This window comes from Sparus aurata, chromosome 13 (assembly GCF_900880675.1).
Source record: "Sparus aurata chromosome 13, fSpaAur1.1, whole genome shotgun sequence".
Taxonomy (NCBI): domain Eukaryota; kingdom Metazoa; phylum Chordata; class Actinopteri; order Spariformes; family Sparidae; genus Sparus; species Sparus aurata.
The window spans coordinates 14,004,805-14,019,407 of NC_044199.1; the positions used below are offsets into that span (position 1 = coordinate 14,004,805).

The 14,603-nt window shown below is 39.0% G+C and overlaps 1 protein-coding gene across 1 annotated transcript in view; it reads right to left on the reverse strand.

The window, feature by feature from the left end:
* Positions 1-2,192: 2,192 nt before the first annotated feature.
* b3glctb (beta 3-glucosyltransferase b) overlaps positions 2,193-14,603 on the reverse strand; it is a 33,107-nt gene continuing 20,696 nt past the window's right edge. The window contains exons 5-15 of the mRNA XM_030438319.1: positions 14,104-14,180; positions 13,869-13,980; positions 13,628-13,764; positions 13,241-13,304; positions 11,998-12,114; positions 11,133-11,202; positions 9,982-10,095; positions 8,426-8,525; positions 8,045-8,164; positions 7,449-7,593; positions 2,193-4,889 (exon numbers count right to left, since the gene is read on the reverse strand). Of these exons, the coding sequence (XP_030294179.1) occupies positions 4,755-4,889; positions 7,449-7,593; positions 8,045-8,164; positions 8,426-8,525; positions 9,982-10,095; positions 11,133-11,202; positions 11,998-12,114; positions 13,241-13,304; positions 13,628-13,764; positions 13,869-13,980; positions 14,104-14,180 (1,191 nt within the window). The 3' untranslated portion in view covers positions 2,193-4,754. The remainder of the gene's footprint in view (positions 4,890-7,448; positions 7,594-8,044; positions 8,165-8,425; positions 8,526-9,981; positions 10,096-11,132; positions 11,203-11,997; positions 12,115-13,240; positions 13,305-13,627; positions 13,765-13,868; positions 13,981-14,103; positions 14,181-14,603) is intronic.

Genomic DNA, 14,603 nt, shown 5'->3' on the forward strand with positions numbered 1-14,603 from the left:
TTGTTTTCCTCCTCTGCTCAGGATGCTGACTTAGCATCATAATGTAGCCAAAAGCCATGAATTAAGTGGGTATTTAATGCGTATCAAGTGAAGATTTTGACTTTAGTAGAGAGTTCCTCTTTGAAAATGACAGCTGGAAACTTAAAATCAGCCGCACAGCTTCACATATGCAATTGAAAGAAAGTATTGTATAAAGACGACCCAGCTAGAATTCCTCACCCACCACCATGTGTTATGATACAGCAAAAAATAATGGTAATTGCACCTGTAATGGTAATTGTGTCAGGCATTGTAAATAACCAACTATGTGTATTTTTCTGACGTCGTCTTCAAGAGACAGAGGCCAGCATATTTTTATGGCAATGCGCACATTACATTTGGTTACTTTTTGTGTGGGAAATGGACATTTTTGGAGTGGATTCAACCCCTGGGACCAACATCCACAGAATATTTGAGAGAAACGTGGGTATATCTTGTGAAGTATTTTGGCTTGCCTGAAGACAGACTGAGAATGGATGATCAAGATTGGGGTTCTGGCACTGCTCCCTGAGGCAGCATTGATTAACCGCGTCCATTTCCTTTCAGGAATAGATCTAATCTGAAAAGAATTAAAAGCCAAAGAAAACAGAGACAGTAAGGCCAGCAGCATAAAGAACATGTGACATGCAGTAATAAGCAACATAATAAATGCAACCATGACTAACTCTAACCTTGATTTAGAAGATGCTTGAGGCAAACTAATAAGAAGTGTCTTTGTGCTGACTTAATCTGATTTACTGTCCTTGTCAGAGATTTGAACAAACAGCAGAGCGGTGGAGGCAGAGGTACATCCACAAGTTCGGCTGCTGCCGACTCTTGACTTCCCAAGTTCCATCTGTTTGATTTAGGAGAGCTGGAAGGAAGCAAGAGAAAGCTTTGGGGCAGGCATGTGTGTGTATGTGTGCATGAGTGTGTGATGTGAGAGGAACAGAGTGATCCATTGCTGCGTAGTTCGTAATGTAACATTTACACATGAAAAAGGACGAGTGCTATATCCCTGCGGCTGCATCCTGATAGACAGACAGATAGATAGATAGATAGATAGATAGATAGATAGATAGATAGATAGATAGATAGATAGATAGATAGATAGATAGATCTAGATAGACTTTATTGATCTCAAGCTGGGAAATTACAGAATGATGAATGACATGTAATTTCTCAGAGTAAAAGAGAGCAATTAAACCATCAATCACCCTCACTTTAAATATTTTTTTAAAGATTTTTTATCATCCTCATACAGAAGTACATTTTATGTAAAAAAACAAAAAAAGCACATGCCAATTAAACAGATAATGGTAACAATTCAATGAGCATTCCCTGGAGTAATTTCTGCGAGGATGCATGCTGAATATATATATATTCTTTTTACAGTGTGTCATCTGCCTGGTATCATACAAAGCCTACAGAGAGAAGGCAGTCACTTTGGACAGTCAACGCCCCCGTTGCTACAGTAACGAATGTCACAGTGACATGATGATGAGGCACTAGACAACTTCTGGGGTTCTGTCCTCAGTGACGGTGACAAATTGGGAAAAATAAGGACAAGAAACACACAGGCTGAGGCAGAGAAAGGAAGAAGATGAGCCTCTTGTAAAGTCATGAATGCGAGGTTAATTATGGACCTATAAGCCTTCTTTGTACAAATGCAATCATTATCAGAAGTTGGAAAATAATCTATTTCAGTCTGGAGCTGAAGAAATGAAAAGAGATGTAAGTGAACAAGTGCACATATTATGTATATACAAGTCTATTTCTTACCTTTCTATTATATTGTTTATTCTTTTTAATATTATTACTGTTTAATGTAATTTAGTGTCCTGTGGCTGCTGTGATGCAGGGTTTTCCCCATTTGGGGGACAAATAAAGGAATTCTGATTCTAATTCTGAAACATTTGAAAGGGACAAAACTCACCATTTACAAACACTAACAAAAATGTGTTTTTTGCCAATATAGCAATAGAATTTTGTTAACTACGACTTTGCATAAAATAATTTGTATCACTTGTTCGCTGTAGTAGTATAGTGTAGAATGTGGGGTCTGTGTGTAAATTAAAGCAGAAGAAGACTGACTGTTTGTCCTACAGCATTCGATTCCCACCTCTCATGTCTCCTTCACATAGTCTGCTTTAGTACAGAAAACCCAAAATGCATACCAGTTTTGTTCAATCCAGTGAACACTTTATTTTCAAATGATTAAAAAAGTCTCTAGTGATTTAAGGAAATAACAGGTTTAAAGCGGGTACGAGCAAACATTCATATATTCAAAACAAACAGCTGCAGAATGGCATTTTAGTACAGGCTCGCCATCCAAACTGACACATACGCACAGTTTTGTTGTTCACAGATCAAAAGTACAATTCTGTTCTATTGAAAATTCCTCCATCAGAGACTCATTCAAACAATCATATTCATTCAACTTTATTAAAAAAAACATGAACACACACATTTCAGAGATACTCCAAATATAAAAAAATTAAATTTGAAGGAATGGGTCAACATTTTGGGAAATCTAACTTATATATTTTCAAAAATTACTATTGACATTAAAACATGCGTTTGTCTGAAAGTGGAATGAACACAAATTACATTTGAAAAATATTGCTGAAATTAATATCTTCATGGTATTATTATCTGTTAGGCAGTTAAAATGAAGCTTAAATTGAGGAATCTGATATTTCTGACAAAAATCAAGAGGATTGTAAATTCTATGGTAAATGACTCCATTGTCATGTCTATATTCTTAGATTATTTTAGCCGTCTTTGTGCTGTTACCTGTTTTTTTGTATTTTATTTTAGCTGTTTCCTTATTTTGTATTGTTTTGTCTTCAACATTTTGTGTTGCAGTCATGGCCAGGTCTCCACCCTGAAGAGACTTAACTGGATAAATAAATAAAATAAAACAAACCCTGGCTGGCACTTGCCTAATAGAACACAGGTCATTAACATTTTTAATTCACCCCAATGACAAACAAATTGACATTATAACAAATACATACCACATGATCTTTTTTAAATCAATCAAACATCTTTGTTTTGGGTTTTGTTCAAGTTGGGTGGGGGTAAAGTGACAGCAGTGACACACTCACATCAGTGTGTGGTCTGATACAATCCCTATAAGGGCTGCAACACAGGAATAAAGCTGAGAGTGTCAAGTGAAATTCCTTTAGCTTCTAAAGAAATTTGCAGTTTCCAATCTTTGGCAACGCCAGCAGTGCAGTCAGTTAGTTGGACCAGAGCTTTCCCAATACACAAATGAATGTATGGTAACCTGCATGTCACTGGGAGCATATTGGCATGCCGACATTAGCATTTTCAGCTCCAAGGCCTGCAGGTCCACGTGCTTGGTTGTAGACATTCTCTACAAGGGAGGATTTCAGCAGCTTTAAAAAATCAAAGCCGTGTTACGGAAATCTTTGGCCACTACAGGGCAGGAAAAACTTTAAACAGGCCGTCAGCACAAACAACCATCCTGATATTTATGGCTAATACACATCAATACAAGTGCTGTATACAGCATCGCCCTCAGTGGCCACTCACAGTATTGCAGCAGAAAATTCCCCTGCGGTGTGACAAGCGTTTTCCCCACAGACCACTATGACAAAAGAAACTGTTCACTGGACACCTCGAACTGGAATCAAGGTCAATTATGACTTCTCTATTTAGTCTTTGATGCATTTGACGTAATCATAATGTAAAGTCTTTGGGCCCGGCGGAAACTCGTGGTCTGGCCTATATTCATATTTAGTTGGCCACATAACCAGGAAGTAAACATGGTAAACATGGCGTATGTGCCATTCAAGCAGCTGTTTGACAGAACAGGTGCCACCTTTAGGCTCAGTATCTGGTTCTATTATAAATCAATGCCTATACAACTGTTGCAGCTAACATGTCAGTCCGACATAGTCAATTAAGGCAACTATTTCATTTGGCATTCTCCTCCCCTTTGGCCATTTGTGTGTTAGCATTTTCAAAATCTCTACAGAAAACACCAATAGTAACTTCTGAGCTAGCAACCTGCACACTTAAAAGGGCAAGATACCCTAAACTAGTCGCTAACGGTTCAAAGCTAAACAAACTAGCAGTTATTTGCTTTTCTTTTGCACAAATTTAGCCATTTTATTTTCAGGCCTCGCCTTCCCATGCGCAAAACGAATTCCGCCCCAACGCCTCTTTTGAAGAGGCACTGCCGCTGCATGCTAGACTTTAAGCTGCTGAAGACGATAGTGATTGGTTAAAAGAAATAAAAACAAGCTATAGTGTTTTACAATAGTAGGTGCAGCCATACATTCCCAAGAACTTACACAGTGCTGTGGAGACACATACATGTTAACAAACAAATATATACCCACACATCCAGCAGAGGTCAAAGAATCATAAGCATCCAGTCAGCAAGCTGTCTCTGCATTTCAGTGGAGTTCCATTGTTCTGACTTGATCCAGCGTGTGCACCATCATCAACTGGACAATCTAAATGGGGCTAAGCAGATTATTGTGCAGCCGCAGACTTGGGTGTCCATTCTCAGTCACCCAACTCACAGTCATTTGATTTAATTGAAATGTAATTAGTTGATATAAGAAAAATATTATCAGTGCAGGAATCAAGGCTTTTATTAGTTATGTTTCAGGGCATGTTGCCTGGGCTACTGAGCAAATATAGATTTGATCTTTGTCTAAAGGTCGGCAAGCGTCACATACCGTATACACACAATGTTCCTACAGTTCGTCCCGTGGGTTTGTGTCCTGCAGCCATTGTTTGTAGACAGCCACGGGATTTATGTTCCAGTGCTTGTGGAAGGAGATGGCCTGTTGCATGGAGATCAGTGACTCAGAGTAGTCATCAGGTCTGGCCTAAAATAACAAGAACAAGTGGTTCAACTGTTGTGTGTTTGTTTGCCAAAATACGCGGCAGCTTTATTTGTGTACGATGTGCTCCAGGGATTCCCGCTGCAGGAAACAATTTGACTGCTATAGGGAAGTCTTCCTTTTACAGTGTACACTTTGAGACAAGCATGAAAAGAGCATCATCTGAAACTCAATAAAAGTTGCATAGACTGTGGCTTCCACCATCATAGACTGTGGCTTCCACCATCACTTGGTGTCCTTTTGGCTGATTTAGTGGCTTCTGTCGCAGAGACCAACAGGGTGAGACAGACAGACATTAAAACGGATGACAAAACAGACATGAAGCACAAATACTTAATTACTGTATTTTTCAGGTATCTGTACTTTGAGATTTTTCTAACAACTTTTTATTTTTTACTCCTTACATTTTAACACAAACATCTGTACTTTCTGCTCCCTATATTTTCAAAACGTGATTGTTACTTTAGTTTTAATACATTCGGGGGAATCACTAGTCATATTTATTTTGCGTCAAAGCACGCCGCCTTCCCAACATCACAGGACTGATTTCAACCAATCAGCACGTATCTCGTTCGAGAGAAGGACAATGCGAAATGTCATAAAAGACATAACAAGACGGAAATAAAAAGAGAAGGAGACTCGAATGGGGAGAGAGGGCATGTAAGCGCCTTGTATCTGTACAGACAATGCAGCCCTCTGCCTATATTTTTTTTAATTTTCTCATTATTTCGCTGTGCTCGGGACGCTTCACCATCACAAAATGTCTGTATTTGACGTCCTTGGAATGGGACTCAACAGTTATCTTTCAGCTCAGACTAGTCCTACCGACCCCACCTTTAAGGTTTATACCTGAATTATATTAATGTGATGTGAGGTTCACTAGGCTATGCACAGAAATGGCAGGTAGAAATGTCCTTCAGAGGGACACTTTTACACTTTGAGTACATTTCAGAGCCTGAACTTTCTTTTGTACCATCTTACTTTTACTTGAGTGAAGAACTTGAATCAGTGCTTCTACAGGAGTCTTTTTTTTACACAAGTATCTGTACTTCTACTGGAATAAAGAATGTGTGCACTACTGCCACCTCTGCTTTTATGTGACATTTTAATTTCACTCTGACTTTCCTTGCTATTACAGCAGCTTCCATGCATGTTATTGCCACCACTAAGCTGTATTAGTGTGCACCTTCACATATCGCACTAATCACACCCACGCCTCTGTATAGTACAAACAACCACTAAAGGTCATCAGTGGAATTTGTGTAGCCCTATAAAAAACAAGATGTTCTTTGGCAGAAGGTTACCCACAGCGTCAGCATACAACTACATATTTTGCGTGGCAGCAGTAAATTTACTTCTGTCATGTAATATATAATTAAATTAATAACATAAATGTGAATTATTAAATCTCTGCACAGTAAAAAGCCAGAGTCATGGAAAGCAGTGTCTCCAACCAGTTTCCACTGTGATTTGCTCCGTCATGTTTTAGAAAAACCACAAACAACAGCACACCAGTGATCATGACTGTCATAAATGATGGCATGCTGATCACGTTGCTGCATGGGAGAAATGTGTCAGTTTTGCCTCATAAATACTGCTCAATGTTTGACAAGAAGTTAACAGCTGAAACAAAGGAGTTTGGGGTCAAAGAGTTCATTTGTCTCGGCTTTCTTTTTTTCTAGGAAGGTCTTCCTCCATATCAAAAGGGAAAACAATATCTTAGAAGAAGACTATCTGAAATTGCCCCTCTATAACCAAAGTCTTCAACAACTTATGGCAGTAAATCTACTGTGTTTGGCCATGAGTGAACCCTGTCACACTGTTCCAATTAATGGTCCCAAGCTCCTTTTTGAGAATAACAATCAACGTCATAAACTGACCTTTTCCAAAGTTGGATTTTCTCCTTTATTTGAGGCTGATATTTTAATTTAAGTGTTTTTCAGATGGAGAAAAGCTCCTTTCTAACATTCAGGTCAGCCTGCATCACCTACTTTATTGCTCTGTAATTTCCTAACTCACTCCTTTGGAGTTCCCCAGAAAGACAATCGAATTTGGCAATTATCACGAGGAGATGAGAGACAAGGTACCGAGACACTTAGTTGTGTTGAGTTCATGCACAACTGATGATTTCTAGAAGAATCGGCCAGAAAGGACGGCTGCACAAGTAAACATTGTTTCATTATTTAAAGGTACATTCTTCATGTTCAAGTTTTAACTGTAAACTCAAAGAACACATCTTAGAAATAAGTGTGTAGCTTGGTATGGTATGTAACAGGAAAGTTTCCAACGTTCCTGTTACATACCGGTACCAAGTTATACACTTCTTTCTAAGATGTGTTCTTTGAGTTTAAAGTTACATGTTAGTTTCCTTTAGAGGAAATTATAGAAATCTACAGGACCTGTAAACTAAATGTGATCGACAACACAATTTTAGTGAATTTCAACATATTTGGTTTGAGAAGCAAATGTACTTCAAGGATAGACAAGGAGGTTCTTACAATTATATTAAGACCATGTATTGGTGTGTGTGAATCTTTTTCTTACCTGGTGGAACAGTGGACTGTGTGTGATGGGAACACCCAGGGCAGTGAAGCACCTGCCCAGCACCATGTCATCAGGAGCATCGTCGCTATAGCAGCTACAACCACTGGTAACTAGCCTGGACACAGCCACCCTACTTAGCACCATCCTAAAAGCAGAAATGCAAAAAGATAATATTATTAATTAGGAATGAAGTGCCCAAAAATATATAAAGTGCAAGATTTACGTGCATGTGTGTAGTTGTTGTAAAAAAAGTTTTCCAGCTACTTCTTTCACAACCAGGAAAAAGTCATTTTTGTCCAGAGTACATCCCGTGACATAGTAATAACATGGTATGACCACTATGTCAAATTGTTTTCAAAGGCAGGCAATATTCGTGGGAGCTTTGCAAACTCCCACAAATGTAACAGTCGGCAGTGGCAGTTGATGTTTAGCTAATAATTGTAGAGCTGTTACATTGACAATTAACAAAGACTTGATTGGTGTGTCTGTCGTTACCTAAAGGTCTAATTCAAGCAAATGATGCCAAGCAAAAAGTCACTTCCCTTTCTGTCTGAACAGGCCATAACACTGAGATTCCCTTCACCCCTCAGCCTCACCCTCCTCCTCCGGTGGCGTAGCTGTATCCGTTCTGAACCAGGCCATAGCCGTATCTCTCCCCCAGGCTCACGGCTTCCTTTGGGTCATAGCAACGCAGCAGTCGCCGCAACCTTGGTAGGCTAGACGGACAAAAACCAACAGACCAAAGACTGTAGTGTGTGAAGACACCAAAAACACGGAGGATTCTTAGCTTATTTTGCCTCAATAAAGTTTTCATAGGACTTAGAAGTTAGGAGTTAGAATCAGCCAGAAAGTGAACACACCAGAGTTGATGTTTGTAAAATCTTTAGAAAAGAATAAATTCAGTAAAAATAGATTTGAAAGTCGACGCTTTGACATACTAAAATTAGCATTTTACAACAAAAACTTCTCACAGTTACCTGATGAGTGTATCATCATCAACAATGACCAGCCAGTCGGCCTTTGGCACAGCTTTGCTCAGGAACCGTCTCAAGATGGCAAATGTCTTTCCACAATGTCCTGCAGAGAGACAGAAAGTGTGGGAAAAACATGAAGCAGCAGTGGCCACATTCATTAACGTGAGGGAGGAGCTAGAGATGATGTACTTTTCTGAAAATCGTCATGACCTGAAAGTTAGCATCATCCTGTTTATAAAATGTTAATATCTATAACATGTTTACCATCATTGTAGCATGTTAGCATGCTAACATCGTCTAATAAGCCCTAAACAGTAAGTAAGTAAAGTACAACTGAGGCTGATGAGAATTGTATTATTATCTGCAGGTACTTGGTCATAAATCAAAGTACTGGATGGATTAGAATTTTAGCCTTATTGTAGCCAAGTGAAAAACATGACCAAATAAATAGTTGTCCATAATAAACAAATAAATAAATAGGATTGATTTAATAAAAGCGGTTTAAATACATTTGTCATTGTGTTGTAAAATTCAGAGTGATATATCTTTCTGGAGAAATGATTTGAGTCACATGGGTTTGCCTATCAACTAACCAACGTGCAGGGACATGCAGAGAGAGCATGTGTGTAAGGAAAAAATAGATAACCTGCAAAAGGACATGCTATTTTGAGAAACAGAAAGATTCCACCCTCAATTTGTTGTGCTGTTAACTGCAAGCAGCTGCTCGTTAACTGAGTTGGCAATTAGCAATTTGAAGGGACTGTAGCTGCAGCTAGCTAACCCAGCTCTGCACCTGGCTTCGCCTGGACTGTTTCCAAACTGTAAAGGAGAGACTACAATCAGGTAGCGGTCTGAAGGGAAAGCCTGTGATATGACACTCAAAGTTTAAATTAATATTTTTGTTTATATTTGCCTCATAATTAAAGTAGCAGATTACTTCTTAAAATTACAAGATGGTTTCCAGGTGTGTTCATTATTTCAGTGGTTAAGGGACATATTCATTAGAATGCTGCTTATATACAGTGTCAAAGGCCCCTTCTACATGTAGAAGGTAGACGGGGTACATAATGATGGTACTCGATCAAAAGGGGATCATCAAGGTCAATAAGATGTATACTCTATGTACCTTGAATGTTTGTGGTAGATTTCAAAGCAATCCACACAAAAACCGAAGATGTCAACCTCTGGGGATCTCTTGGAGCATGAATGGGCAGAATGATGAGATATTTCAGTCTGGAGCACGGAGGTAGACTGACTGACCTGCGGTACCATCAGCTTCTTTGTTCTTTGTTACCAGCCATGGAGCTTAGCCGCAAGCTTGGCTTAAAATCTCAAGAGTCTACCCTGTGAGATTCTGCACATTACCTGCTGGAAGCTTGTCTTTTAACATCCATCCACCTATTTTTAAGCAAACTTACTCCGGTCAGGGCTGCGATGGGTTCAGGCGACAACCTTTTACACTTCCTCCAGCTCGGTGATTTAATACCACCAACATGTTCTCTGTCTGCCCTGCAGGAATCAGTGCAGGAACACTGTAACACTGCTTCTGATCAGCTCACCTCTCTCAGTATTGGGCACTCCCAGGCTGATTGTGGGTATGGAGGCATCAAGGACATCGCTGTAAAACTCTAAAAACCCAGCGTCTTTCTCCCAGGTTGCTTTCACCACTGGCACTGTGAGGGACAAAGGACGGAGGGATTAATGCCACACATTCAGAGCTCTTGACATTTTGGGGGGGTGGGGGGGGATTAGACTGTATTTGAACAAGACACTGGATAAATACACTCACCGTATGCTGACATGCAGCTTATACACTAAAACTAAAAACTAACAGTCATGATCTCACATAATTATTTTTCTATCCATGACAAGTGGGATCAATCCTATATTAATGTAGTCTCAAAGAAAACCTCTAACTGATGGATTATAAAGAGTAGACTACTGTGTCGGTTTTTTTGCAATTCTGAATTTAATCTGAATTTAAAGTAACAGCAGAGTTAATCACACATTGGTTTCTCTACTCCGCATTCTGCCGATTGCTTTTAAATAGTCAGTAACTACTGGCTCATTTAGACCCTGAAAACAGATGTCAGTGTTTTGGATAATTACTCAAACTGTGGCAATTTCCGCACTTAGTCGAGATGAGTTTATGAATTTAAACAGGTATTTTTTTTTTACCTGACAGGTCAACTCGGACTGAATGACCAGCGGACTGTTAAACAAGTGGCAGTACACAAAAGAAGCAGCAACTGTAGTCAAACTTCTGCAGCTTAATGGCCTGTAATTAACATCTAATTTACATTTTTTGAGATAAACATGGACAGAAAGAGTTCATTTTGACCCTTCAAACTTGTATCTCAAAAGTACAAATAGTAGATGATTGATGTTTGTTAAGAGTTAACGCATTTGTTTAAGTTCAGCTTGCATAAAGCTGGTCAGTAGATGTCTTCAGATTCTTTTTGTAATAATAATGTAGCAGAATATCAGTGGTGGAAAGTACTAAGGCAGTTTCCCGAGTACTGTGCAGACGCATATTGAGGTATTTGTATTTTACGTGATCATTTCCTTTTAATGCCATTTTACATGACCAAGAACATGACCTCCAGTTGGAAAGAATTTTGAAGACGTTTCAACTCTCATCCAAGAGGATTCTTCAGATCTAACTAACTCAAATTGCCAGTTTCTACATAACGTTGCTTGCAGAACACACCTCGCTCTGTGTGGAATTTTTGGCAAGTTTTCACAGCGACAAATACGTCTTTCTTCGGCACTGGATCTCCCTAAAGATAAAGACAGGAAAAAGAATTGTCAGTGTTCATGTAAATAGAAATGATGCATTGTAGCTATGAAATAATAAAAGATGCACAGGTCAACATAAACACAGTGTGAGATGCAACATGTGCGAGAGATGATGGACTTATATTTCTCCTATTTATATTTGTAATATCAGCAAAAACTGTTTTGTGGTGTGGGAAGTTCAACATATGCCGAACAAATCTTACTTCTCTATTTCAGATGAATAAAAATTAAGATTTTATGCCTGTCCTATGACGTATGCTGGTTTGTTTCTTGAGCATTGTGCTGTTACTTTGAAATGTGCTCTCATTCTCATTGGTGTTTCTCTTTGTTTTATCTCAACAAACAAATGCTGTGATCCTTCATCCCACTTGGTGTCCGTATAGCCTTCGGACTGACTCAGCCCTCTCACCCATGTATTTGCCTTGTTAGTCTGTCTTTGTTGGATCATTAAAGAAACCATGGGAGATGTCCTAGATTTTCATCTTTTGGTAATTACCTCAACTAAACTCTGGTCATGCCTCCATGAATTATCCATTTTATAACACCCCTCAGGACCAAGTTGATATATTTAATGTTCCTTTGGGCTGTAACAGTTCATGCTGTTTGTCGGTTTGTTGACAAAAGCTAAAAACTCATGCCCATATGCACAAATGCATGCTCACAAATGCTCACACACACACACACACACACACACATAAGCACACTATTTAGGAACTGAAGTTTAATTACACCCAAATATAGTGATGAAAATGTCAATAAATAAGAGTTGTATTTACACAGTTCGGCAGGTAGGTTGTAAATGTCGTGGCACAGTTGTCTCTCATCTCCGTACAAAACTGTGGAACAGCTGTCAGCTGTGGACCGTTCCCTTCCTCCCAAATATACAACGCCAGCTAGAAAAACAGACAGACATGAAGACAAATGTGGGCCATATGAGATGACAGTTAAAGGTGTAATCTGTAAGAATTTGCCACCTCTCGAAAGTCTATAGGCTTTTGCTGTTGCTATCTATCACTGTAGCTACTAGCTGCCATTAGTCAGTTAGCTGTTAGCTCAGTTAGCAGGGCAGCTAGTGGCCCTAGCTACTAAGGCATTCTTGAGATATTACATTTGCAATAATGGCACAGACAGATAGACAGAGGACCCAAAAAGATAGCGCCCGTCGCCTCTTGAAATACATAATGATATTAGGAGACAGGACGTGCCGGGGCAAGCTGGTTAGCATCTGTGCTACACAATTTTCAGACGTCTGACAAAACATCAAAACTCTTATTTCTCAAAATACCATTAATAATTTAAGTAAATTTTCTAAATATTTCAACAAAAAAATTGCCCATATCTTACACATTGCACTTTTAAAACAATGATTTTGCTTTTACTCTTCATATCATTTTTCTTCGAATTGTAAGTCTAATATCTGACAGCTACAGCACTGACAGTCACTATCATGAACTAAAAACCTTAATCAATGCCTATTCAACCACAAATAAGTACAACAACTAACAACTCTGGCTACCCAAACAGTGGATATTTTTTTATTTTCTGGCAGTTCTGGACATCTTTATATTTCTCTCTCTTGCACCCACACACTGTAAGTCATACACACCTACATATCAAACATTCTATAACTATAAACTTTATTTATCAATAATAAACATGTCAAATGGTAATTTGCTCAGTATTACCCACAAGTAATTTTACAAGCGAATTCAAAGACTCACACTGTGTATTTCAATTACATCAGTTCCCCACATTTTAAGAAGGAGCAGCATTATGAACTATTGCCCTTACTGGGTCTGACAGGAAAGTAAAATTAAAACAACTTTACTTGAACCTTGAATTTACTCTAATATTAGGAGTAATTCAAAATTATTACATAGAAAAAAATAACTTGTCTCTCCATTTTATTTATTTCAACAGATTCTATACAGCCTGATAAAAATCAACCTCCTCACACGAAAAACAGCCAGAGGATAACACACATGTTCATAAAACTCCTGAGCGTTGTTCTTAAAGTACCTCATGTTTCAGGTCGATGGTAAAATCGGACTTCAGGTGCTCGTGTTGGATCCGCTCAGCAAGTCTGAAACGCATGGAAGAGACGGATGTCGTAAGAGCAGCAAAGAACAGATGTGGGTGCTTCCGTACATTGTATTAGAGAATGTACATCAGTGAATCAGCATAAGGGAAGTCCTGGTTTGGTTCAGCAGTTTAGTTTAGTTTAGTTTAAAAGTAACAGTGCAAATGAATACAACACACAGTAACACATGAGCAAACATGCTAGAATTAGGCTGTAGTTTTCAAACTAAAATGCTTAAAAGGCTAAAAGGCCCATTTACGTGCCTAAGCTGTTTAGATCCATTCAGTGAAGAAGAAAGAAATCAGGGAACACGTGCACACACACACCTGCGGAGCAGCAGTGTGCTGACAGCCCAGCCTGCTGCAGGGTCCGGGTAACCAAAGGAAGCAGGGTCCTCAGAGAAGGCATAGTGGTGGATGATAGAGGCGTCGTTGTCATGGAGACGCTTACCCAAAAACCATTCCTGTCAGTTGCAACAAGGAGCACGGGGTAGAGCATCAGTGCAAAAAAATACATCAGGCTGTATCATATACATTATATAGTCAGGGTTACAGAAAGATATTTCACCTCTTGGACTGGATATCTGTTAAGGACCTGCAGCAGAGCAGACAGTAAGACTCTGGTTTCCTCCTCTATGAAGAAAAACCAGGATGCCGATTGGCCGTAAGTGGCAGAGAGACTGGAAAGATCCACAAGAAGCCATTAACTGTATGCCTTCATTTCCCCGTGTAGGAATCATTTCATTAAATGAAATCATATTAAATCCTAATTAATTTGCTTATCATCTCTGTTTGACACTCACTGAGGAAGTGCAGGTAGGACACTCCAATCCCCTTCATACTGTGACAGCTCGTGGAGGAGAAGAACAACTGGATTCCCCTGTATAAAACAAAACGACTTAGTTTAACCAAGCATTGTTAGATTAATTTGTCGGCATCCTGCAGTCAAACGACGAATACAGTGTGAAAACTCTGCTGAATATAAACTTGTGTGTCTGAGGCCGATGTGTGCCTAAAGTCAATTAGTCCAAGGATCAAGTCAAGTTGAGGCAATTGAAGATCCAAGCTAAGTTGCTGTGTCCCAACTCAGGAAACTTCAGTCTTACCTGCAGGATCCATTCGTTTATAAAGACAAAATAAAAGGTATTCATGCCTGACAACTAACGATGTTATTGAACAACTTATTTCACCAGTTCAAAATGTATGACAAAGAAATTGAGTTTTTGTTTTTTTCTGAACAAAACAACAAAAAAACGTCTTAATATCTAAAATATGTCCTCACCATTACTGTTAAAGGGTGAAC